The 26,692-nt window shown below is 45.0% G+C and overlaps 1 protein-coding gene across 2 annotated transcripts in view; it reads left to right on the forward strand.

Annotated features, from left to right (window-relative positions):
* The window catches only part of LHPP (phospholysine phosphohistidine inorganic pyrophosphate phosphatase), a 361,561-nt gene that overhangs the window by 263,340 nt on the left and 71,529 nt on the right, over nucleotides 1-26,692 (forward strand). For both annotated transcript variants that reach the window (XM_086923003.1, XM_086923004.1), the window contains exons 3-4: nucleotides 11,496-11,649; nucleotides 17,337-17,400. In XM_086923003.1, coding sequence (XP_086779129.1) covers nucleotides 11,496-11,649; nucleotides 17,337-17,400 — 218 coding nt within the window. The remainder of the gene's footprint in view (nucleotides 1-11,495; nucleotides 11,650-17,336; nucleotides 17,401-26,692) is intronic.

The raw sequence follows: 26,692 nt of genomic DNA on the forward strand, positions 1-26,692 counted from the left end.
TTTGCTCTTACACAAGAAACACATTCGCATGCAAGATAGTTCCCTTCAGTGGCAGTGTTTTTAACATATTATTATTACTTTAGTGTTTCTTTTGTTATAACATCCTGATGTAGAAGCAGGACACTTTTGATATGAGCACAGGGCACATTCCAGATGATCGATTCCAGTCTCCTGCTAAAGCTGTTGTATATTAATTTTGGAGTGGCCTTGTGGCATCAGACTACTCCAATTTCAGGGCATCCCAGATTCTGTCATTTTGCAACTGTTCTTTATAAACTTATCCTCTGTTTACTATACACTCAATGACTGCATTCCTGTATGTTCTTGCTGGTATGTATTTTAATTAAGGAAATGTATACCAATTTAGCCTGTCTGTCCTGCTTGTATGGCTTTCTAGTTTGCTTTAAGTTCTCTTGTAAGTCATGCCTATGTACGTTTACCTTAGTTAGTACTAAGTGAAGTTGTGCTGTTTATTCCATTTTTGGATCTATCTATCTAGTTTGCAACCCTATCTGTCTGTCTGTCTACCTAGCTATCTGTCTATCTACCTACTTCTCAGTCTGCCTGTCACATATCTGTCTATCTGCCGGCTTGTATGTCTGTCAAGCTATCTGTCTGTCTGCCTGTCTGCCTTCCTCCTTGCAGCCCTATCTATTTTTATTCATCTTGTCAACCATATCTATCCACATCTCTCTGTGCATTTATGCAACCTTCTCTGCATATGCAACCCTCTCCATCTAGCTATGCAATAATCCCTTTCTAGGTAACAGTCTTTTTGTCTATCTGTGTCTATCTATCTCTATGCCTGTCAGTGTAGCAAGCTATTTAGCACAATCTATCTGTACAACCTCTCTGTCTTTGCACGTCTTTTTATTTATCCATCTTTCCATCCCTCTTTATCTGTTTGTAATAAAGATTTATAGATAATTCACAAAAAGGTGTGAGGCTAGTAACCAAAGCCAGATCGATTGGCTTTTGTCTGAGGTTAGGCAAGACCTTTAGATTTCACTACAATTATGTGTATAGCATAGTTAGTTGTAGGGGGTTTACAGCTAGACTTAATCCATTAGTTTGTAGTTGTCATTGTCATTTTTCTTCCACTCTCACCAGCAGGCTTCATAGGGCCATGGGTCAGCCCCCTTCAGCCATTGGCTTACTTCACTGTAAGTTACAGCATGCTGCGTTTTCACTAGGAGTACATACATACACAAAGTAGTTCTCTTTGGTGCTAGGTACTACTATAATAATGCGTGCTTTTTGCAGATCAAAAATAATATTTTTTCCTTTAGCCAATGTTTATTCTTTATAGATTGATGAGGGTCTAGCAACTTCCCCAATAATAAAGTTTTGCAAAAACCATGACAGAACAAAACAAGAATTGGCAAAGCCAGCTCCAGACCTATTGGCTTTACCAGTGCTTATTTGTAGTTGCTTAGATCTTGATGTTCAGTTATGTTTATTGATCACATCTAGCAAGCCATTGCTGTAAACATGCATCTAATTAGATGCCAACAGGTGAATGAAGTGAACCATCAAGATGGGGACATAATTAAAAAGGTTACATAGGAAGAGGATTCCAAGTTGCAAATGAAGAGTGGAAGGAAAAAAGAAACATATGGAAGACTCGTAGGCTGTCTAGAGGCAAAGCAATGCCATGGGAGATTGTTGGGTGCTGGGCTGGGTTATAGGTGGTTTGGCTCTGTTTTTTCTGAGGTCTTTGACTTGGGTTCCTGTCTAGGATTAGGGTATACAGTGTATGAGCATTGAGAATTAGAAAGGTACCCCTGCATTTTATTTAACTGCTTAAGAAGAAGGCTTGTTCATTGTTTTGTGAGCACAAAGCCTGTTACACATTGATAAATTTAAAAAAATACCTTGCAGGCAGAGCCGTAGAGACAGGCCTTTTTGTAGCAGCTGAAACTTAGATTTCCCACCCCTCGAAATTTGTATGGTAGTAAAATAGATTAGAGGATTGATTAAAAAGAGAGGACATGACAGAGAACAGGAGAGCAAATTGAAGCAAAGAGGAACTGCTGGTAATCTGGTAATATATCAAACCAGGGTTCATTCATATTTGTATTTTGCAGGGAGATGTTTCTTTTGAGCACAGCCAGTGCAACAGCTTATAACATGGGCTGTGCCTCATCCTGTAGAGCAAGTTACAATCATTTCTTTCACATTCCAAAACGAACAAATTGCTTGCACGACATCAAGTCTATTCATTCTTTAAAAGCACGCCCTTTCAGATGCTGTGACGTCAATGAAATGTGGTTGTGACTTCTCAGAAGTATTTTCTTTAAACAAGAGCCAAGGCTGCTGACTATAAGAATGTCTTTCACAACCCTAATCAAATTAACATCTTGTTTGCTAATATATTCTCATATAATGTTGTGATAATAACCACACACCCTGATGTATGTAGTATTAACTATAGGGCTCAAGGTCGTACCTTGAAGATTTTCTATGAGCGTAACCTCGGTTTCAAACCTGGCAAGTGGAAGCAGGTGTTTGTGAGAATAATAATAAGCAGTATTGTGTATATAAATTATGTCTTCCTCTCAAAACTGTTCAGCGCTTCCTTGGGGAAAGATCCTTCGACCAACACATCAGATACATATATATATATATATATATATATATATATATATATATATATATATATATATATATATATATATATATATATATATATATATTCACTGAAAAAACCATAGGTTATAGACCATATATAGTTAGGGATTAGCATTTAAAAAACCTTATTTTATTTGCACAAAACCATTGAAATTCCATATATAGTTAGTTGCACTAACTATATATCGCGGACCCGCAATCCACTGCTAATGATGTCACATATTACATCATTCATGACATGGTCAGTGACATCACTGATGACATCACTGATGACATCTCAAATGACATCACTGATGACATCACTGATGACAACACCCAGTGACTGTATGTTTCTGTAAAGTTAAAATATGTCTTACATATTGAAGAATGAGTGGATGTATAAGTGTCTGGATGAAGGATTTAGTAGGTGCATGACTGACTGTATGAGAGAATGATTAAATGTGTCTCACTGAGTGCATGGGTTAGTGATTAAAGTGTCTTAATTTGGCAATCATTATTTATGTTCTTCTGTAAACTGCTGCATGTTTAAATCAGTAGCTATATCAGTAACTATATGGGTTATTGAATGGTTGCCCAAGTATTTGTATGGGAGACTGAGTATGTGTGTGGGTGGCTGGGAGGTGTATAACTCTGTGCATAGATGTGTGAGCAGTTGATTCCCTAGGTGTATGGGTTCAAAAGTGCATGTAGAAACAGCTGTATGGACAGTTGACTGTGTGCATGAGTATATTGGTGAGTGAATGGATATCTCAGTTCTACATGTCAAAGTAAGTACATATGTAAAACACACTCCATGTGAGAGTTGACATATATAAATAACTGAACATAAGAGCCAGTGAATGTGAGAGTGGCTGTATGAATCATTGTGAACTTGTATCAAGGATTGTATAAGAGAGTAAATATGTGTTAGTATATGTTTGAATAAGTAAGGTGTGTATAACTGTATAGTTGAGGAAATGGAGGTGTGATTGATTCTTTGCATGACTGACTAGGTGTGTGGGTAACTCCATGGATGTGTGACAGTCTGTGAGTGCCTGTTTACACTGAGTGTATCTAAGGTTATATTAGAGTCTGAAGATGTATTATCACATAAATGATATCATCAGTGATGTAATCAGTAATGTCAAATGAGATGTCAGTGATGTCATCAGTGATGTCATTTGAGATGTCATCAGTGATGTCATTTGAGATGTCATCAGTGATGTCATCAGTGATGTCACTGGCCATGTCATGAATGATGTAATATGTGACATCATTAGCAGTGGATTGCGGGTCCGCGATATATAGTTAGTGCAACTAACTATATATGGAATTTCAATGGTTTTGTGCAAATAAAATAAGGTTTTTTAAATGCTAATCCCTAACTATATATGGTCTATAACCTATGGTTTTTTCAGTGAATTTTCAAGGTTTTGTAAATGCAAATTCCTAACTATATATGGTCTATAACCTATGGTTTTTTCTGTGAATTTCATTGGTTTTTTAAAAGCTAATATCTATAGCTGTAAAATATATTCTTTATTAAGTGACGTATCACGTAGCCCGTGAGACGCCTCATGATGCATCGCATAACCGTGACGTATCGTCTCTGCAGCGCAAACCAAACCCAAAACGTAAGCGCGCCAGAACACGCTTAAAGATATATATATATTTTTTTAACCTTAATTAGACAAAATCCACACGTGCACATATCACAAACGTTCAAAAAACACAATATGTCGGACTCCCGTTACGCTGCCGGTTAGCTGCCCGGTTAACGTACCAGGAAGCACCTTTACCGCGAAAAATCGCAATTTTTTTTTTCACCCCCCAGGGAACTTTAATAGCCCCCTCATCAATCCTAGGGGTTCAGGAGGGGTTTGCCTTACCCCTTTCATTCATTTACACCTTTTTTTTTCCACCTCTTGTCTCTCGATCCCACAGAGAGACAAGATGGCGGCCGCTCCAGACTGTTTACAATGATAACAGCCAATCAGCTTCTCCTCAGACTCCCGTTACACTGCCGGTTAGCTGTCCGGTTAGCTGCCCGGTTCGCGTACCAAGACGCGTCTCATTTTTTTTTGGGCCCAGCGTGGCTCTATAATATCCCCTCATCAATCCTAGGGGGTCAGAAGGGGTCTACCATGCCCCTTTCCTTCATTTCCCCCTTTGTTTTGGCCTCCTCTTGTCTCTCGATCCTACCGAGAGACAAGATGGCGGCCGCTCCGGACTGTTTACAATGTTGACAGCCAATCAGCTACTCGTCAGACTCCCGTTACACTGCCGGTTAGCTTCCCGGTTAGCTGCCCGGTTAGCTGGCCGGTTCGCTAACAAGACGCGTCTCTACGGCGAAAAAAATCGGATTTTTTTTTTTTGGGCCCAGCGTGGCTCTATAATATCCCCTCATCAATCCTAGGGGGTCAGAAGGGGTCTACCTTGCCCCCTTTCCTTCATTTCCCCCTTTGTTTTGGCCTCCTCTTGTCTCTCGATCCTACCGAGAGACAAGATGGCGGCCGCACCGGACTGTTTAGAATGTTGACAGACACCGGAGAGCCAATCAGCTTCGCTTCGCAAAGTTCCGATAAGCGAAAAGTACGCGAACCGGAGCGCTGCCCGGAGCGCTGTTACAGATATATATCTTGTTTTAAACGTTAATTTCTCAAAATCCACTGAAGCACATATATTGAGACCTAGCAAAGGCACATCGGGCTAACAGTCCCTACAATTTTGCCAAGTTTCGTGGAAATCCATTCAGTCGTTCGGGCTAAAAGTGAGTCCAACCGCCCTATGGAAATTAACATGGGAAAAACGCGTTTTGGGACCCCCCTTTTTTCTCGGCCCCCCCTTGACGAACCCCCCCCAAATTTCCAGGAGCTGCTCAGAAACAAAATGTGCCATTTTCCTGAAAATTTCAGCCAATTCCGTCCACAAACGCCAAAGTTATTAGGCATAGAATTTTCAGAAATCCCATAGGGAAAAAATCCTAACTATATATACCTACTGGCTATCGCCAGTAGGTAATATATATCTGTCACATGAGTAAGCTTCATTGACTTGTTTTGAGAGAAAACCTATATATACTAGTTCGATTTTCTATTAATTTCAGCTTAGTTTGCTCCTTCTGACCTTTTTTCCGGCGATACCACTGGCCAATTGAAGTGACAGTTGTCCTTGACATTTTGCTGTGTTGTTTGCTACTTTGCATTAAACGTTAGTTGAACTGGATACTTCTCGAGTTGTTGTGTTTTATTTTTAGCAAGAGAAAATAACAGCCCAAATCCACCGACATTTACCACCCGCAGGTGGTAAATGTTACGGGGTACTTTTCTTCTTAGCCCAGAAGAGGAGACATGAAATGACAGCAGCTCAGGCCTGCTACTGCTGCCAGCTAGGGGGGAGCCTTGACTTCTTTTCCCTTGCTGGGGTAGGAGGGCAGGAGGGGGTCAGTAGCTGCTTGCATCCCATACAGTTCCTCATAAAGGTCCAGGTCTGATGTGTAATGGCCTGGAATAATCAGGAACTCTCAGTGAAGTCATAAATGATGTCATAGAACGTGTCATGAGTGATGTAATATGTGAGGTCATAAACAGTGCATGGCAGGGACACAAGTTATAGTTAGCTATGCTAACTATCACTGGTGAATTTCTTTGTTTTTTTTTTGTTCAAAACGGTAATGCTGTCACTGACATATTCACCATTATAACGTTACTTTAAGTGAATTTCTATTTTTTTTTACATAAAGTAATATATAATTACCATAAGTACATGCAACCCCCTGCCACACATGGTCTTAGGCTGTGCACACAGAAGTTTGGCTGCAGGGCCTGGCCTTGGGCAAGGCCCTGTGCCCAACCCCCCTCATACACCCAACCCCATGCTGTGCAGTGGGGGCTATGCTACAGGCCAGGCTCAGTTGGCAACCCAGTAAAGGCAGCCAACCCCCCACTGCGCACAGCCTCTGGCTGTGTGCGGCAGGGGTGTTAGCCATAGGCCTTGGAATCTTAGGTCATTTTTTTGAATGAAAGGGGAGTGGGCCACATGGCCCCCCTTCCCTGAGCCATTATCGGTCCCGGTACCCCTTTCCCTTAGGTCACTTATTTAAATAAAAGGGAGAGGTTCATGCTGCCTCCTCCTCAAGCCTTGTTAGGCCCTGGGCACCCCATCCCCCAGGGCTATTTCTGAACATAGGAGAGGGAGTGGAGTAGTACGGGACCTCATCCCACGGGCCACCTATTTAAATAAAGGGGAAGGGCAACACACGGTCCCTCTTTCTGAGCCGTTATCAGGTCTGGGGACCCTTTCCCCAGGGTGCTCACACTTAAAAGAGGGTGCCCTTGTGCCCAACTAAAACACCCACCATATAGCCATTGGGGGCTGCAGGAGGAGCTCCAAGGCCCCCACAGCCCCCGGCTTGCTCCCCACATGCAGTGAGAGCCGGCACTGCTCCCTGCCGGAGGTAGCAGCTCCCTCTAGGTGGGAGCAATATTTTGATCTGTTTTGCTGCCTGCTACAGTGCGGGCAGGGAAAGGGATGAAAAGTCGGCTCCCAGCAGGTGGGAGCATTTTCAAAGCTGATGCCCCCACTCCGGGACATAGTTACTAAACTGGCCTCAAGGGATGGGATCCCCGGGGCATTTAATGGCTCGGGTAGGGGGCTCCTCTCCCCCTCCCCTTTTTTATAACTTTGGCCCCAGGGGTATATAACTAATGAATGCAGCCTGGCCACCATTTTTTATTTTTAACATTTTTGCTGATTTCTTTTTGACGCCACGGGGAGAGAGAGTGTTATGTTAGAACAAACTAATTCAAGTGGATTTTTGTTACCAAAATATATTGTTTTGGAACGGGCTAGTTATTTTGTGCCTTGACGGTTTGCAGTATTTAAATTTTTATAAATGGCAGCTTACTAGTGTGAACCGTTTCATATACAGGTGTGGTATCTCTCAGAGTTTGTTTTCTATTTGACCCTTCTTTTGGAGCAGATAAATATAGGTTTATAATTCTGGATGACAGGAATGTGCACACTCCTAGAATGAGGAATCCAAATTATCTTAGTGCTCTTTCAGGCCCCCTCCTAGCTTTTTCCGAAGACTCCCTGTTCTGTGATCCCAGAAAATTCATTAGTCAACCTTTTCCCCTACACTACAAGATTAGTCATATAGAAAAGTAATCTGCTAATCCAGCATTGCAAGAGGTGAATATGTTGCAGATGTTACCCATTTCGTGGAAGGTACTTCAAGGTTAAATGCTTTACCTCAGATTATCACTCATAGGAGGCAATGGAGGTCAACGGTCCTCTTTTATATACATGTGTAATTTTCTCTGAAGTCCAAGAATCATGGCAAGGTTCTCACCTCCCTCCTTGTTCCAATGAAGAATTTGATTCAAATCTGCTACGGAATCTATCACCTTGTTGTGTGGGTAGTCAGTGAGGAGAAATCATTTGTCAGTATTCTACTAGGGGAGCTGGTGGAATGAGCCATAAGAGACGAGCTTTTGCCATATCCTCATTCAGTATTTTGCCACAGTTCCACCAGCCACAATATTTTGGCACTCTCAATTTAGGTAGATCATCCCTTTAGCAGTGCAAAGGCCATCCTGTGTGCTTTTTTCAACACTATGGAGCAGCCTTCCTCAGTGTAGACGGGGTTTAATACGGAAAAAAATGACGGTGGCATTCCCTACAGCTTGCTTCACTTCATTCACCCGTGGCACACCTATACTTGGGTCTGAGTTAAGTTGGCTGGAAATTCATCCCTCTTGAATGGGATTTATACCAACTAAGGATCTGATTTAGATCTCGGCAGACGGGTTACTTCATCGCAGTGGTAACAGATAACCCATCCGCTAAAATATAAATCCCATAGGATATAATTGGATTTATATTTTGTCTGACGGGTTATCCGTCACAGTTGTGACGGAGTAACCCATCCGCAGAGATATAAATCAGGCCCTATTCTTAAAGTAAGGGTGCTTATTCGCTTTTTTAACTTCTATACAACTGACCATGGCTTAGGGTTATAAAAGAGGTGAATTTTTCCCTGAGAATTTGGAGCCACACATCTGTTAGTTCTGCAGGACGCAGACAACAGTATTTTGTTGAACCGGACAAGTATAGACCTTTAGTGGGCTCTATAGACACTTGAAGAGTGCAGATCAGTAAACAAGCTAGTGGTCAAAGGTTTGAAAACTAAAATATTTGTATTTCATTGCCATCGTGCCAAGAAAAATTCATGATGGTTTAACCAAGTCAAAAAAATATGGTTTTGCACAACTATTGTGAACTTTGGTGCAAAAATCACAGACTGCATCTTTCCTCTGTGGAGAGTAAGCCCCCCGCGTAAAGAAACTGTACATTAAATTAGTGAGTCCACCTGCCATTTCCACTTAAAATAATTTTCCTATTGGGTTGGCCGGTCCTAGTTCAGATCATATAAAGGTCTTTTTTTTCTCAATTCAAACTACATTTAAGCTCCAATCCATTGAGTTTCTCTTCTTAAGAAGATCCTTGGCCAGCAGACTTACCTACTAAAATACCTGTTATAGGATTAGAAATGTGACTTTGAATGCTTTGAAAAGCTGTTATGGGATGAGACATACACCCGAATAACTGTAACCAAAATTCCCTGGCAGTGCCTGTTGCTTTTGCTTTGCTTCCTCTAGATCTTTCAGGTGCCAGGCGTGCTCACATCATAGCTCAAGCTCAAAAGTGAGTTAAAATGTGAATTAAAAATGATGTGCTTCAGTGCCAACATTGGTGATGTAGCTACCAAAAAACGATCTGATTTGTTTATTGTAAACACATATTTAGGGGAATTCCAGAGGTACCAAATGTGATTGATCGCTATATTTAATGAACAAACCTCAGTAGTGAATGCTCACTCACATCAATAAAAAAATTGTTCGTATTTAAAATTTTCAAACAAGTCCTCTGCATAGTACTTATATTATTTTGAGTGGTTGACTAAACCAGGGTGCAGTCCGCTCACTGTATGGATTTATGGCGTGTTGCTGTTGTTTGCACTTAACTCCCAGTAAAATAAACGCAATGTGTTGTGCGCCATCAAATTTTCAGTAAACTCTCTAAAAAGTCTGCCTGCCTGTATGTACTTTTTCTGTTGGACTATGTACACAATGAAGCGTGCTCAATGGGGAAACCGGGATTTTACAAAATGTAAACACTGAAAAAAGTAAACTCTAATCCGCTCTGAATTGATACATTGTACGATTCTGTCTGACCCTCCCACCCCCCTCTTTGCTTATTGACTGGCTACATAAAGTGAGCCCTTGCAAACCGGAGTAATCACAAAGACTACCGAGGACACACACAAACCCTTTCCCACACGGAAACATTGGTTGTAGGGCCCAAGGGCCTCAGTACTGTAGGACTTTATACATGCAACAATGGTTTTTGTCACCAGATCTCAGCCCCTGAAGGTGATATTGGGACATCTGATTCTATGCTGTTTATTAATTGAACTAACATGCTTTCCTTCCTCTAAATAAAAAGGCCTGTTATTTTTCTAAGATGTGCCTGTGACTTAACATTGATTTCACTGAGTATGATTGCTTTTGGAGTACATCTTGGTTTGTTCAAAGCCACCTACAACCTCCTGGCACAAGACTTGACTTCTCAACTCACTGGCCTTGAACTGTCACTTACATACAGGAAGTAACCTGGTTATCCCGCTGGCGCCCAGTGGTCTCTGGGACAGCAGTGGTAAACAACAGCGACCAACCAGTACTAGGAAAAAATGACTGCTTTGATCCGCTACTTTTTTGTTCATTCCACGGGGAAGGAGTGTTTTAGATCTCTGTATATTTGATTACCTTTCTTTTCACTTGCTAAGATTGGACATCTTTTTCTCCATTGACTCGCTCTACCATTGAGTCGCTGTTTACAGGTTTTTGTCATTGGTCTTTTAAATAGCTGTACTGCCTTAACTCACAACCCAAGAATCCACTTACAGTATACAACCGAGCCCACCCATTTGCAAACTCAACGCAGTACTTAAGGAGTTACTCAAGGTGGACATGTAAAGCAAAGGCAAAACTCGCTCAAGTCCTCTCTGGAGGCTTGTACTATATTTCAATTTCTGTCATTTCAGGCCCTGTTTCTGCAATCCTCGAGTAAATGGGACTTCTGTAACTGTTGGTTGAGAATATGTACAACTGTTACACTTAGGATACATTTTTTGTATGTTGGTGAATAAAACATGGGACTAGATTACTGGGTAAAGTTGGTGAAAATCCGAGGAAGTGAACAGAGCATTTAGTGGGTGGGATATACATGCAAGAGCTGTCAGGGGTTCGGAAGGAGTTGAAGGAAGAGTTCCTGGTAGAAAGAAGTGTGTAAAGTAGACGGAGTGCCCGGAGGAAGGAGCAGAGTACCTTCAGAAGTGTAGTGAGAGTAAACAGGAGCGGGTGAGGTACTATGAGGACTGACATTAGTTCCACGAAAAGTATGCTGGATTGGAAGAGCAGAGTACCTGTAAGAGTAGGTGGAGTGCCTGAAGGACTGAGCAGAGTATTTGGAGAAGTGTGGGCAGAATATTTGGAGGAGTGGGTGAAATACTACGATGACTGGGCAAAGTAGCTGTAAGAGCCTGCACAGTGTGGGAGGGTGGAATACCTGAAAGAGTATATGGAGTAAAGGCAGGAGTAAGCCGAGTATATGAAAATGTGTTGGGGCAGGGTACCTTAAGGAGCAAGTGAAGTACAAGGAGAGTTGGAGATGATGTCTTAAAGAGTATGCAGGCTGGAAGATAGTGGAGTAAATAGAAGAGTGGAGGCATTAAATGAAGGCATGTGATGGGGGGGGGGAAGTACTTGCAGTAGTCTGGCTCATTGGCACAATTAACACGCTTTGTATTCCTTTCTTTGCAGATCTCATTCCAGAGTTTGATCGGATTGATAAGACGAACCCAAACTGCGTGGTAATTGGGGATGCTGCAGAGAATTTCACCTATAGTAACATGAACAAAGCTTTCCAGGTTCTGGTGGGATTGCAAAAGCCACTCCTGATCTCCCTGGGAAGAGGGTGAGTGTGCATATCCTGCAGGTAATAGTGCGTGTTCGCGCCCTGCGGACAAAGGTAAGAGCATTCATCCAAAGTCCAGTGGTGAGTGTTCATATCCACTTGCAACAGCGAGAATTTGCTTCCCAGTCAGTTATTAGAATTTACTCCCCACAAGTGGTAATATGTAGTCTATATAATCTGACAATTGTGAGCAAGTTTACTGGACATCTGCAATGACGGATTTCAATATTAGTTGGAAAGCCTATGTTATCCGTAGATGCCAGCCAGGAAATATATAGACAGAGACTCATTAAACATTTATCATTAAGGGTTGCACACCACAATACGTTACTAGATAGGAATCCCTTTATAGTGACAATAGCAGACTCATTTTAGTATGTACATAAAACTCTTTATAATTACATACCTGTTTAGTTTGTCAAGGTAATATTTCACTTTGAATTTGATAGCATAAAGTATCTTAACATCAGTCCTTATTTTCAGCCGTGTGTATAGCATTTTTGTTTACACAAATTCTGTGTTGTTTCATCCAATCAGTTCTGCTATTTGCATTCATTAATGCACAGTATGTTCATCACATCAGTCCTTGTTTGTAAGTCAACATACACTTCGTTCTTCAGACTTCTTCAGGGCTTCAGTTGTACACATTGATACTGTAATAAATAAAGTGAGTTATTACTTGACGTGGATGTGAGCTCACCACAAGGAATAAGGCCACAAACCTGTCAGGTTTCAGTAATTTAAACATAGGCTCAATGCCCTGATAGAGATGGTACAGGTCAGGCTGGCTTGATTTAGGAAAATGTGTAAAGTGTTACGCAGTAACAAAGGATTTAGAAAGTCAAATCACATTACAATACAAATCCCACAAGCGGTTTCTAAACATAGAGACAAATTTAATGAGCACAATGACACCAAAATGACAAAACTCAAATAATGGGAACCAGATATATGAATTTTTTAAAATGTAAGAAAAAAAGCATTAATTAAAATTGAATTGTCACTGTCCTATGCTTAAGACGTCGGCCTCTTTCAAGTATCTGGGTATCCTCATCGCAAGCGAGGAAACAGACTTTTTCGTAAACAACCTAAAACCGCCTATTGACCGCCTGCGAGCGGATGTTAAGCACTGGGCAGCCCTCCCCCTGACCCTACTGGGCAGGGCGGCACTGTACAAGATGATGGCCCTCCCACGACTCCTTTACGTACTGGAAAACACTCCGCACCTGGTGCCGCAGCGTTATTTTCAGCAGATAGTGGCACTAGTCACGGTCCTGCTCTGGAACACGGGCCCGGCGCGCATAGCCTATGACAAACTGGTAAAGAGCTGGTACGAGGGTGGCATAGCACTCCCCAACATTCAGCTCTATTACTGGGCGGCCCAACTCAAGATTATAAATTACTGGATCCACGCCCCGAAGAACGACCCGGCCTATCGGGCGGACTGGTCACAACTGGGGACGGACTGTATGCTGTCCGTACTTTACAACAAGTCACAACTGAAGGCCCTGATCGGTCCGACCAAACACACAGCGGCACTATGGCACGTGACGCAGACCCGTCTGGGGTGGGCAGGCCGACTCACTAAAATGACACCCTTGTGGGACACGAAAGCGCTGGGGAATCTGAGAAGCGGTAAAGGGTTTGACCGGTGGGACTCGATAGGTATCTCCACAATAGGAGACATCTGGGAAAACGACTCAGTATTATCATTTCCACAGTTGCAACAGCAATACAACCTCGGACCCACAGAAACGTTTAGGTATGTCCAGATTAGGCATGCATTAATACAGGCCATCCCGGCCGGCACCACACTACCAGACTCCTCTCCTTTGGAGGATAGATTGCTAACTGACTTCATGCTCCAGAGCGCCACCTCCCTCACATACAAGAAGCTAATCAACAACCTCAAAGACCCGACGCTAAAACTTAAGGAGAAGTGGGAGGGGGAGCTAGGCGATACAGACGAGTTTGAGTGGAATGAGGCCCTGGCCTCCCCAAAGGAGGTGGGAATCTCTAGTAGGCTCAGACTGGTCCAACTTAAAATCTTACACCGCATCTATTACACCAGAACACTGCTGCACAAAATACAAAGAGCAACACACCCCTACTGTTTGCGAGGCTGCGGGGAGGAAGGGACATTGTTCCACACACTATGGGAATGCCCCCAGATACGTGAATTCTGGAGACAGGTGCTCCGATCCATCTCCCAGGCCCTAAAACTTTCAGTCCTGCCTGAACCGCGTAAATGCCTTCTAAACATTTGGGACCCGAACGACCTGGGTAGATATGAACTGATTTGGGCGACACTGGCATTGACCGTGGCTAAGCGGGATATAGCACAGAAATGGGGGGCACAAGAAGCACCCACCGCCAATAGGTGGGCCAAAAACATGGACGTCCTAATGGTAACAGAGAGAGCGGTTTATGTGATTCGAGCGGCGCCCAGGAAATGGAACAAAGTTTGGGCGGCATGGAACTTGTACAGAGGGGAACTTTGTGAGCCCTTGCCGGAGGGAGAGGAATCGGACTCCGAGGGAGAGGAGGAGTGAATGACCAACGGGTAGGGGGAGGCCTCAGGCATGTAACATGAGTATGCAGGTGGCCCTGGCCTGAACATTTCTTGTGATACGATCAGCGGCACAGGTGACTACGAGCTGTGGGGGGAGTTACGGGGATGTGATGACACAGGGTTGGGGGGATATGTTGGGGAATTTGTTTTTAGTAGTTAGAGGAGGGAGACATAGCCATCACTGGAACAGGGAAGAGGGATCGTCGAGGTAATGCACATTGTGAACAGATGGGGCAAGTCGAAAGCTTAGACGAGACCCATGTCACGGCAGGCACTATGTCTTGATTACGTAATTGTAGCCCGCGATTTATTGCACAGAAATGTTGTACGAACTACAAGATTACAGAATGATTGTATGCAATTGATTGACCATTATTCCTTCCTACCAATAAAGTTTTAAAAAAAAAAAAAAAATTGAATTGTCCATTAGAAGTCATTGTTTGCGGTTAACTTGACTTAGGCATAATTTCAGGCTGACTGCAGTGGGGCATTCGTCGAATAACCAAGTGGGTCATCACTGTCCAAGATTTTACTTTGTGACTTGGTTTCGGAAATGAAAAATGAAATCCTCCTGTGGGGCAAGGTTGCAGGATGTATACTATGAAGTCCTCTCGAAGCCAGATAGCCATAAGATGAGGTCCCAGTTAAGCTGTTGGTTTGGCAGGAAAAGCTCAGAGTGGGAAATTTCCAGTTTCGCGACTGCAAATATCCTCACGTCGGACGGATACTCTTTGCACCTTCACCTGCTCAACATTTCTGCATTCGGACTCACGTCTTTTTTATAGAGCTGAAAATCATCCAGTAAGGCAAGCCTGAAGCTGGATCGGCAAAGACTACCCTCAATAGGACACATTTGGAGCAAGGAAAGTCTCACCGTTGCTTCAAAAGCCATGGAAGTTCAAACATTTTCCAAGCCCTAACTTTTCAGACTTTGTGGGGTAACTCTTCTTTACCAATTCTAAAGCTCCTAAGACCTCAGTGACATCACTTAGGGCCAGGACTCACAGCGGTTGATGCCACCAGTAGGATTCAGTTCAGTTGCTACTGGTCAGCTGGACTCTCCAGGAAAAAGGGCTCCTGTAGCTTATTATGTCCCTATAGCCATATACGAAGTCACCCAACTGACCCTTGGAGTCCACTTTTCAGTCCTGGGCACAAGTGAAGCTGGTCCAACCTTTTAGGTATCCACACAGGTCACAGAGTGTAGGCCCAGTCCTCTTCTGTTCTTTCACAGATTCAGATATGCTCTGATGAACTGTAGGTGAGGGGCCACTTTTATTTTGTTTTATTTTTCTGCCCTTGGAGATGCGGCTGCTGGGTCAGCCAGGGATGTTTTTAGGGCAATGAGTAGTCCCCGCCTCCTCAACTACTGCCAACTTGTTCTGGGACCAGCTCCTCCTCCCACTAGGCTGGTGCTAAGCTGGCTACTGAGAGTAACGGGGAACAAAATGCTTCTCTTCATTCAGGTCTCATTTTACATGTAACTAAGAATTGACAGGCATCACCCTGGTCCCATTCAAGTAAATGAAGTTCTTGGACCTTCTCCCGCTCTCCTTCCTCCGCTGATAGGAGTCTCAGATCTCAAACCCACATCTTCCTGTCCATAGGCCTTAGCCATTATTTCTGGTTTGGGAGTAGTTTTGACTCCTCATTAAGGGGAAGCACTCAAAGGAGTCCGCTTCTGGCAGACTAATGGTAATTAGCCTACTGGAGGTTCAGGCAGATAGTCTAATTTAGTCCCTGTTCCTAAATATTTATTACAAATCTTACTTCACCACTGAATGGGATTTATAATAAATATTACACATAGTGTTTGAATTATGCCGGTAGCAGTTTCTGAACCAAAGGTACATGCCAGCAACATTTTTAAATACTAGGTACCCTACAAGGTCCACCTAGGGTGTTGTATTTGCTGACAAAAAGGGTTATTTTGACAGGTTTGCCTGAATGTTTAAAAGCTGCAAGAGTCAGGCTGCACATGTAGGCTTGAATCCATTCTTTCCTTGTCAATCTAGTGGATAGCACAACATGTGCTGCAGTCCACAGTTGACATTTAACTTTTTCATGCCATTGATGTATTTTCAGCACCATATTTTAAGGTCTTACTGGAAAGCTGAATATGCCAATTAGGAATTAGACAATTTTACCATGTTTAAGGGGCCAGGCAGATTTACTGGGGACTGGGCAGCATTGTCCCAGTGTGAAAATTAACAGCAGCATCTGTCCATACAAAATGGGGATGACCATGTAAAAAGAGCCACTGTCTAAAATCAAATAGGAAAATGTGGGGCACCTGCATACCTCGAAAACACGAGCCTCTGCCATCATAACAGGATTTCTAAACTGATATGTCAAATGACAATAAGTTTAGCATGATTTAGTCGTTGTGTATCTAGATAATAGGTATCCATATAAAACTAGACAATAACGATACCTGCATGGAACATGTTATTTCGCTCATTTCATCTAAAGAATAGTGTGGCCACTGCAAACTGTGTGAAAAGGCATTGTTGTGAAATAAATGAATGAGGAGAATTTCAAAACCTCCTGAGACGGTATATATTTTTTTAGTTCTTAGATTTAAAGGATCTCTTAATTGCGATATACAGATGGCACCCATTTATCGTATTTGTTTGTTTGAAAGTGATTTAATGGTTATGTATCAATGGTATGCAGTTTTAGCCCAGAAGAAGCCTGGAAGATATTTGCACTAACCTGTTGGGATTAGTCTAAAGCAAGTAGAGAGATTATATCTCAAACTCACAGGCTATATACACAGTTTAAATGTCAATTCTGCCTTCATGGAGTTCACTTAGCCACACTAGATAAAACAGAAGAAGATAAAAGTTCCAGGAAATGGAACATTGTGCAATTCACATGTTTCACAGTGATTGCGTCATTGAGCTCCATTCTTTGTATCGGATAAATGGAGGCCTCTGCGGTGCATGGACTAGACCTTATTAAGCAATGAACAAGCTCATTTGGGATCTTTCTGAGAGCACCTTGTGATATATTTGATTTCCTCTGAGCATGATCCCATCTGTACACTTCATTTCATTTAGAACCTCAAGGTCTGGCAATTTTCCCCGTACTGACTTGTATTTTCTGTTTTCAGACGCTATTACAAAGAAACAGACGGATTGAAGCTCGATGTTGGAGTGTACATGAAAGCACTTGAAGTATGTGTTTGTATACATGGCCACTGGAGGTTTGTTACTTTGTGTGTCAGAGTTCATGTGAGACCCGAGATGATTGTATGCATCGGTTTGCAGTTGAGGACGTGTTATACATGAAAACGGCGTTTGTCATTGTTAATGTGTTTTCAATTCTACAGTATGTAAGTGTGTATGAAAGATGAGTTACTCGGTATGTTGGATAACGTAGTAGTTGACCTCAGATTTAGTAATAATTATTAATTTCTTCATTCTTCTACTTATGTATAACAGTCCCTGCTACCCGCCAGCTTTTCCTCTTAGCTAATGCTGCTTTTACGGGGTTTGCTCATTAAAATACTAATCTAACTTGAGTAGCATCGCACCGATACTTAGGAACAATTATTGACAGGAAGCGATCTTGGGGTCCCATTTTCTACAGCAAGGTGACTTTTCTGTGCCTTCTAAGAATCAATCTAAGTGTCATAATCAGTATTGAAGCTTCTCTGCAACGTGTTTTTGTCAATACATACACTACCAAGGCCATCCAGTCTTAATTTTCGGCTTCCAATTAGGTTCAACGTCAGCCATTGCTAAGTAGATGATATTGAGGGTCGATTCTGAGGCTCCTATTTTTGTGAAAGATCGGATCACTAAAGGCAGGAGATTATGTAACGAAGCATTTATTCCAGCTTAAGGGACAGCATAAGTTAGCTTCGGCTACTGCATGTCTAACCGTTCATCCAGAAGCATTTTCAGATATACCCTCATCAAGCAGTGGACATTTTCAGACCGTGCATACAGAAAAACAATAAGCATTTAATAGTAGTATGTAATAGCTCTTATCCTGGCACAGTTGATGAGACTAACAAGAAAGAAGCAATCTTCCCACCATGGATTGAACCTTGAAACGCAGCTAGTCTGACAACGGAACACCATAGGCATCCTCCCTAATAATTCTCACTGCACAGGAAAGTGACACTCTGAAAAATACCATTTTAGAATTTCTGGTGTTAACCTTGCTGTGTGCTCATGTACCGTAATGGTGCTGGCACATGATCTAAAAAAGATGGAGTCGACTACGTTTCTTTAATATGGCCTAGGTGTTTACATTGCTGTTGTGGGACAACTCCCACAACAGCAAGGAACTCTTCAGCATCGTCAAAGAGCTCTCCAACCCCAGCGCCAGCAACAACGACATCACACCGTCACAAGACCTCTGCAACTCCCTTGCCACGTACTTTCACCGCAAGATCGCAGACATACACGACAGCTTCGAACCCCAGACCCCGCCTCCAGTCACCGAACCAACGACCCCCACCACCACCCTCAGCGCCTGGACCCCCATCAGCACGGAAGACACCACCCACGTCATGAACACCATCCACTCCGGCTCCCCCTCCGACCCATGCCCTCATCATATCTTCAACAAAGCCGACACCATCATCGCACCCCACCTCCGGAACATCATTAACAGCTCCTTCACGTCAGCCACCTTCCCTGGAAGCTGGAAACATGCAGAAATCAACGCCCTTCTGAAGAAACCAACAGCGGACCCCAAAGACCTCAAGAACTTTCGCCCCATCTCTCTTCTCCCCTTCCCGGCTAAAGTCATCGAGAAGACCGTCAACAAACAGCTGACTGCATTCCTTGAGGCAAACAACTCACTCGACCCATCCCAGTCCAGATTCCGAGCCAACCACAGCACCGAGACCGCCCTCATCGCAGCCACCGATGACATCAGGCCCCTGATGGACAACGGAGAAACAGCTGCTCTCATCCTCCTGGATCTCTCGGCAGCCTTTGACACCATCTGCCACCGCACCATAATATCCCGCCTCAACAACTCTGGGATCCAAGGAAAAGCCCTGGACTGGATCACTTTGTTCCTCTCCGACAGAACCCAGAGAGTCCCCCTCCCTTCCTTCCGCTCAGAGACCACCAAGATCATCTGTGGCGTACCCCAGGGCTCTGCACTGGATGAACGTCACGGTGCACACCTTCTTTTCTTTCCAAACTTATTGTATTAATCTCTTTTGTTCACTTCTGTCGCGTGCAACTCCCCGGTAAACGCGGACAGCCCTACCGCGTTGCTGTAATGAAACGCGCTGAAAAAAGGAGTGATTCCACTCCTCGCCGGGTGCACAGCTCTAATGTTCTAGGCATCACAAATTATGCCACCAAATGGAGCATTTGTTTTCTTTTTCTTCTTTTTTATTTTTCATCACAATAATCAACGTTTTGTTTCATTCTTCTTATTTTTACATATTTTTGCTCCTGTCACATGAGGGAACGCTTACAATTTAGCTGTATTCTAAATGAGGCAGAAATGCTAATCCAAGCCTTCTTCTGCGCCACGATAGCACATGTAAGTTTTGTTCATGTCCATAAAAATCCATATACCCAATGCATTTCGGGCCTTTATGTTTGGCCCTTCGTCAGGGGTTATCTACAATGCAAAATACATGATTAAGTCCATGCTTTACTCAATGCCATTGCACCTCAAGTACTAATAAAACAAATACCAAAACAAAGCTGTTTTATAAACTAACGTTTTCCCGCTAATGAGCGTAGCCTAATGCTACACGTTACCATGAATGCCTCTCCTCCCTTCCATGCCTTTCGATCTTTTTCACCCCAGCAACTTCCTCCTTCCCATATACACCTCTTTTCACATGCCGGTGTTCCATTGTAAGATGCACACTCCCCCACTCCTTTCCGCCATTATTACATATGCGTACCTGTTCACAAAATGCCTGCGTTCTCGCTTTTGACAAAAGCGAGAACGCAGGCATTTTGTGAACAGGTACGCATATGTAATAATGGCGGAAAGGAGTGGGGGAGTGTGCATCTTACAATGGAACACCGGCATGTGAAAAGAGGTGTATATGGGAAGGAGGAAGTTGCTGGGGTGAAAAAGATCGAAAGGCATGGAAGGGAGGAGAGGCATTCATGGTAACGTGTAGCATTAGGCTACGCTCATTAGCGGGAAAACGTTAGTTTATAAAACAGCTTTGTTTTGGTATTTGTTTTATTAGTACTTGAGGTGCAATGGCATTGAGTAAAGCATGGACTTAATCATGTATTTTGCATTGTAGATAACCCCTGACGAAGGGCCAAACATAAAGGCCCGAAATGCATTGGGTATATGGATTTTTATGGACATGAACAAAACTTACATGTGCTATCGTGGCGCAGAAGAAGGCTTGGATTAGCATTTCTGCCTCATTTAGAATACAGCTAAATTGTAAGCGTTCCCTCATGTGACAGGAGCAAAAATATGTAAAAATAAGAAGAATGAAACAAAACGTTGATTATTGTGATGAAAAATAAAAAAGAAGAAAAAGAAAACAAATGCTCCATTTGGTGGCATAATTTGTGATGCCTAGAACATTAGAGCTGTGCACCCGGCGAGGAGTGGAATCACTCCTTTTTTCAGCGCGTTTCAGTACCCCAGGGCTCCTCACTCAGCCCAACCCTCATCAATATCTACATGAGCCCCCTTGCCACCATCGCACGCAAACACAACATCAACATCATCTTCTACGCAACGACACCCAACTGATACTCTCCCTCACCAAAGACCCTCGCACCGCCAACGCCAACTTCCAGGATGTAATGAAAGATGTTGCAGAATGGATGAAGCACAGCCGTCTGAAGCTCAACTCAGACAAGACGGAGGTCCTCATCCTCTGACAAACCCCATCCACCTGGGAAGACTCCTGGTGGTCCACGACACTGAGCACCGCACCAACACTCCCAACACTCACACCCTCTTTCTGGTTTCGGTGGGGATCCACCGGAAGATCTTTCTGAGCCTGCGAAGGGTGTTGAAACATGAAGATGAGATGGCGTTGACTTGTTTGGTCATCGTGAGGGAGGAGTCTAGGATGAATCCCAGCTTGCGTGCGTGGTCCGTGGGTGTCGGTGCGGTGCCCAGCGCTGTGGGCCACCAGGAGTCGTTCCAGGCGGATGGGGATTGTCTGAGGAGGAGGACCTCCGTCTTATCTGAGTTGAGCTTCAGACGGCTGAGCTTCATTCATTCCGCGACGTCTCTCATTCCTTCCTGGAGGTTGGTTTTGGCGGTGGCTGGGTCTTTGGTGAGGGAGAGTATTAGCTGGGTGTCGTCTGCGTAGGAGATGATGTTGAGGTTGTGTTTGCATGCGATGGCGGCGAGAGGGCTCATGTAGAGGTTCAAGAGGGTTGGGCTGAGCGAGGAGTCTTGGGTTACACCGCAGATGATCTTGGTGGCCGTGGAGCGGAAGGGAGGGAGGCGGACTCTGTGTTCTGTCGGTGAGGAACGAGGTGATCCAGTCCAGGGCTGGTCCTTGAATTCCAGTGTTGTGGAGGCGGGTTATTAGGGTGCGGTGGCAGACGGTATCGAAGGCGGCATCGAAGGCGGCCGAGAGGTCAAGGAGTATGAGAGCGGTTGTTTACCCGTTGTCCATCAGGGTTCTGATGTCGGTGGCTGTGATGAGGGCGGTCTCGGTGCTGTGGTTGGCTCGTAATTCGGATTGGGATGGGTTGAGTGCATTGTTTGCTTCGAGGAATGCCGTCAGTTGTTTGTTAACGGTCTTCTCGATGACTTTAGGCAGGAAGGGAAGTAGATAGATGGGGCGGAAGTTCTTGAGGTCTCGTGGGTCGGCTGTGGGTTTCTTTAGAAGGGCATTGATCTCTGCGTGCTCCCAGCTTTCTGGATAGGTGGCTGACGCTAAGGAGTTGGTTATGATGCTCCAGAGGTGGGGTGCGATGATGGCATCGGCTTTGTTGAAGATGTCGTAAGGGCATGGGTCCGATCGAGAGCCAGAGTGGATGGAGTTCATGACGAGGGTGGTGTTTTCAGTGCTGAAGGGGGTCCAGGCGCTGAGGGTGGTGGGTGTGATTGTTGGTTCGGTGGCTGGAGGCGGGGTCTGGGTGCTGAAGCTGTTGTGTATGTCTGCGATCTAGAGGTAGAAGAATGTGGCGAGGGAATTGCAGAGGTTTTGCGACGGGGCAATGTCGTTGTTGCTGGCGCTGGGGTTGGAGAGCTCTTTTACGATGTTGAAAAGTTCCTTGCTGTTGTGGGTGTTGTTGTCCAGCTATTCTTTGAACGAAGGCTTTTTTGGTGGTGCGGATCAGCTGGTGGTGTTTACGGGTGGCGTTCTTGAGGGCTGTCATGTTTTCTGTCGTCCGTTCGTGGCGCCATGCTTTTTCGAGGGTTCAGCAGGTTTTCTTTGAGTTTTTGAGACAGTCGGTGAACCATGTGGTTTTCCTGTTGTTGGTATTGCCTGGGGGGTTCTTCAGTGGAGCGAGGTCGTCGGCGCAGTTGGTGATCCACTGTGCAAGGTTCTGGGCTGCGTTGTTGGTGTCAGGGGTGTTGACTGGTGGGTTCTGGCTCAGTGATGTGTTTAGCTTTGCTCCAGCATCTGCGGGGGATCTGTTGCGTGTGGTGGTGGGATGTCGTCTTCTTGAAGGTGAAATGGATGCAGCTGTGGGCTGTCCAGTGTAGTCCGGTGGAGCGGCTGAAGGAGACGTGGTCGCTGGCGGAGAAGAGGGGGTCGAGCGTGTGTCCGGCATAGTGGGTGGGGGTGTTCACCCGTTGCTTGAGTCAGAGATTGGTGAGATTGTCGAGCAGGGTGGTGGTGTTGCTGTCTTTGTTGTTCTCCAGGTGGAAGTTCAGGCCCCTAGGAGGATGTATTCGGGTGAGGCTAGGGCATGCGGGCTGATGAATTTGGCGATGGTTTCGCTGAATTGAGTGCGCGGGCCCGGGGGTCTGTAGATGAGGGTTCCTCTGAGTGTGGTTTTGGGGTCGTGTGGATCTGAAAGTGTAGGTGTTCGGCGGAGGAGAGTGTGTCTTCGGCGTTGGTCGTGACGTTGATGGTGTTCCTGTAGATGATGGCGATTCCTCCTCCGGTTTGGTTGACGCAGTCCTTCTGGGTGATCTTGTGGCCGTCCGGGATGGCTATGGCAATGTAGGGGGCCGAGGAGGCGTTCATCCAGGTTTCCGTGAGGAAGGCGACGTCTGGTGCTGTTGTGTCTAGGAGGTCCCAGAGTTCGATGGCCTGCTTGTGTACGGAGCGGATGTTGAGGAGGATGCACTTGAGGTTGTTGTTGTTGTTCTTGCTGTGTTCGGTGGGCGGGGTGCAGGTTCGAAGGCAGGTGAATTTGCAGGTTTGGCAGGTGAAGGGTCCGTGGGTCCGCTTCGGGGTGGCTCCGTAGCAGGCGGGTGTTCGTCAGGTGTTGAGTGCGTTGAGGGTAGCGGTGTCGTATCTCAGTCGTGTGTCCTGGCTCCTGTGGGGAACAGGGTTTCTGGCGATGGGCGTGGTCCAGGCACGGAAGGACGCAGACGGGATTGCCTTTGGCGCGCCAGCGGCGTGCCAGCGATGCGCCCACTGCGCGGCCTCCATATAAGGGGCTGATGAAGGGAGGAGCAGCTGGGAGGCGGGAGCGAGACAGCAAATGGGAACAGCGGGGGCGGGGCCGCAGGGACGCAGCAGCGGGAAGGTGGAACCGAAGGAGAGAGACGGCAGAGATGGACACAGGGTAGAAGGGGGGGAAAGGGGGCACAGAAGGAAAAAGAGGAATGGGGCACAAAGGGCACAGTTGAAGATACAAGGGTTTAAGAAATACAATAAAAATACAATAAAGACAGAAATACAATAGAAATACAATACAATACAACAAATGCAGAAGGCAGCAAGTAAACGAGGGCCCAGACCGGAGGGCAGAGGGGACTCACGCAGCAGCAGTTATCGGCGGGAGCATGCGACAGCACAAGGCGGGAGCAGCGGCACAGGAGGGCCGTGTGGCGGCTGGGGGGGCGACCTACCTGAAGACAGTGTTGGGTTCAGAGCTGTGCAACTTGTTTTTCTTCGAAGAAGTTGTTTGAGTCACGAGGTAAAGCGACTCCTCTTCTCCGTGATACTGCGCATGGGCATCAAACTCCTTTGTTAGATTGTTTCTCTCTGCTGTCTGGTTCAGACATGTGTGCCTCTCCATGTTCAACTCTGTTCTGTATGAGTCTTCGGTCTTGTCCTGACTTCAACTGTATAGTTTGTTTTGATCGCACTTACCCAATTCTGTAACGCTTTAAAACTTCGTCGGTTTAGGCACTGACTGATCACCCTTTGCAGAAGTTGTGTTTCTGATGGAACGAATGCCTTTTGGATTTTGCCCGCAGTGTCACTCTATATATCCACACACTGATCAGAACCCGGTGTGCAACCTCTGCCTCTCACCCAACCACCGCAAGGCCGCCTGCGACGCCTGCAAGTCTTTCCATTTCAAAAAGACTATGCCTTATTGATGGTCTCGTTGGTTGGAGATGTCTTGTCAGAGTGAAGATTACACTTCTGACAATTTTGGAAAGGAGCACACCCAGGAGGAGCCTCCCGAGGAAGAGGAAGAAGGGTCTTTCTCCCTAGAAAAATTCTGCGGCTCTGACGTGGAAGAGGAATTGAGGTACACCCGAAAACCCTGGCAGCGTGTGAGTACTATTGCCCCCGACCCTGTTCCACAACCCAAGCTGACCTTAAAACAATCGCCCTTCCCAATACTAGAGGTAACTGGACTGCCACTGCTATCTGACCATGGTCGGATTAAATAAAAAAAACTTCAGATGCCCAGCCCCTGGGCCCGGCACTGAAAATTTCCACCAAGGTTAAGCCCTCGGTGTCCACCTCCTCGGATCAAGGGCATGCTTCAGTCCCTACCCAATCTTTGGAACCGACTCAGCAACCGACCCCATCTACCTTGGTGCGGAGCAAAAAACATTCATCCATTTCTAAACCCTCAGAGACCAGAACCCAAATCCTTCCTCGGTTTCCATGTCTCCTGTCGAGCCTATCCTTGAAACAATGGCCATTCGACAACGGAAGATACAAATTCAAGAAGGCACTGGGCGAATAATGGCCTCCCCTCCACCAAAGAGGTAATTAACCTTTGAGGATGCTTTGGACACCTGTTCTTTCCAAAAAGAGAACAAAGGGCAAAGCTACCTGTCCTACTCTGCCACCACCACCACCTCCTCCACCATCATCACCACCACCACCTCCGCCATGCCCTTCTCCTTTCCCTACATCTCCACATCACAACCCTCCTGATGCTACACCTAGGTCACCAAGCTCAAACACTGGGGGATTGGGAGAGCCATTAGGGGATCTTGACCCATGGGATACATGTGATACAGATCCCATGACGCCAAATGATCCGGATCTTTATCAAGCCTGCCCCTCCCCTTCCGAAGATGTTAGTTCTTTCCAACAGGTCATTGACAGAGCAGCTCCTTATCATGGGGTTGTGCAACACAGGCAGTCTTTGGAACAAGACTTCCTGTTCGAAACCCTCTCATCCACCCACAGAGATATAGATGTTTCCCTTGCTTCCTGCCATGTTACGACACGCTGACGACCTCTTCAAAGAGCCAGTCCGTGCCAGAGTTATTACCCCACTGGTAGATAAAAAATACAAACGGCTTTGTCAGACTCCATCTTCATACGTAGGTACCACCAGACTCCATAGTTGCCACTACTGCTCATAAAAGAGCCAACAGCCATGCAACTGGAGATATGCCACCTCCTGAAAAGGAGAATAAGCATATTGATGCAGCAGGGAAAAGAGTAGCAGCACAAGCAGCTAATCACTGGCACATTGCCTATTCCCAGCCGTTCTAGCTTGTCACCAGTCATGGGCTCCAGTCTATATGCTCATAGACATTTGGCCAACCAGTCTCAGGTCATTAGGACAGAAATTCAAGACTTCGTTGTAATTTAGGTAAACCCAGATGGAACACATGAGTGACTCACCTCAAAGCTGCTCACATGTAGTTTTTGACACCTCTCTAATATTTGAGCTATCACCCCTGAGTTGTAGAATGCTTTAAAGTAGGCATCGCTAGGGTGGGGGGCGGTGCCCTTGCCCATGATGGAGCCTTGAAAGGGTGTATAACTCACATAGGAGAGCAAGTGTGTGTGTGTTTGCATGCATGCTCTCTCACGTCACAAGGACCACTGAGTTTTTTTCTTGCAAGAGTCTGGATGTTAGCCGACCTTCTGTACGGTCATAGGGTTATTAATGGTTGTATTTTTCCCTGCTAGTACATACATGATGATGTGTAAATAAACACCAGAGTATGGCACTCCTATTTTTTGTGTAACTGTGGATATTTTGCCAGTGTGTTGCTCACATGGCGTGTTTGTTGGACCCAGTTACCAGGCTGGAGGCACTGCAAATGTTCATTTGTTCGAAGGATATGTGTTGCTATAATGCAATTTGAAATTAACAAAGGAGGGAGGTAGAGTAATGAAGTAGGATTCTTACTCCACGGGCTTAGATACATAAA

This window comes from Lissotriton vulgaris, chromosome 5, assembly GCF_964263255.1.
Source record: "Lissotriton vulgaris chromosome 5, aLisVul1.2, whole genome shotgun sequence".
Taxonomy (NCBI): Eukaryota; Metazoa; Chordata; class Amphibia; order Caudata; family Salamandridae; genus Lissotriton; species Lissotriton vulgaris.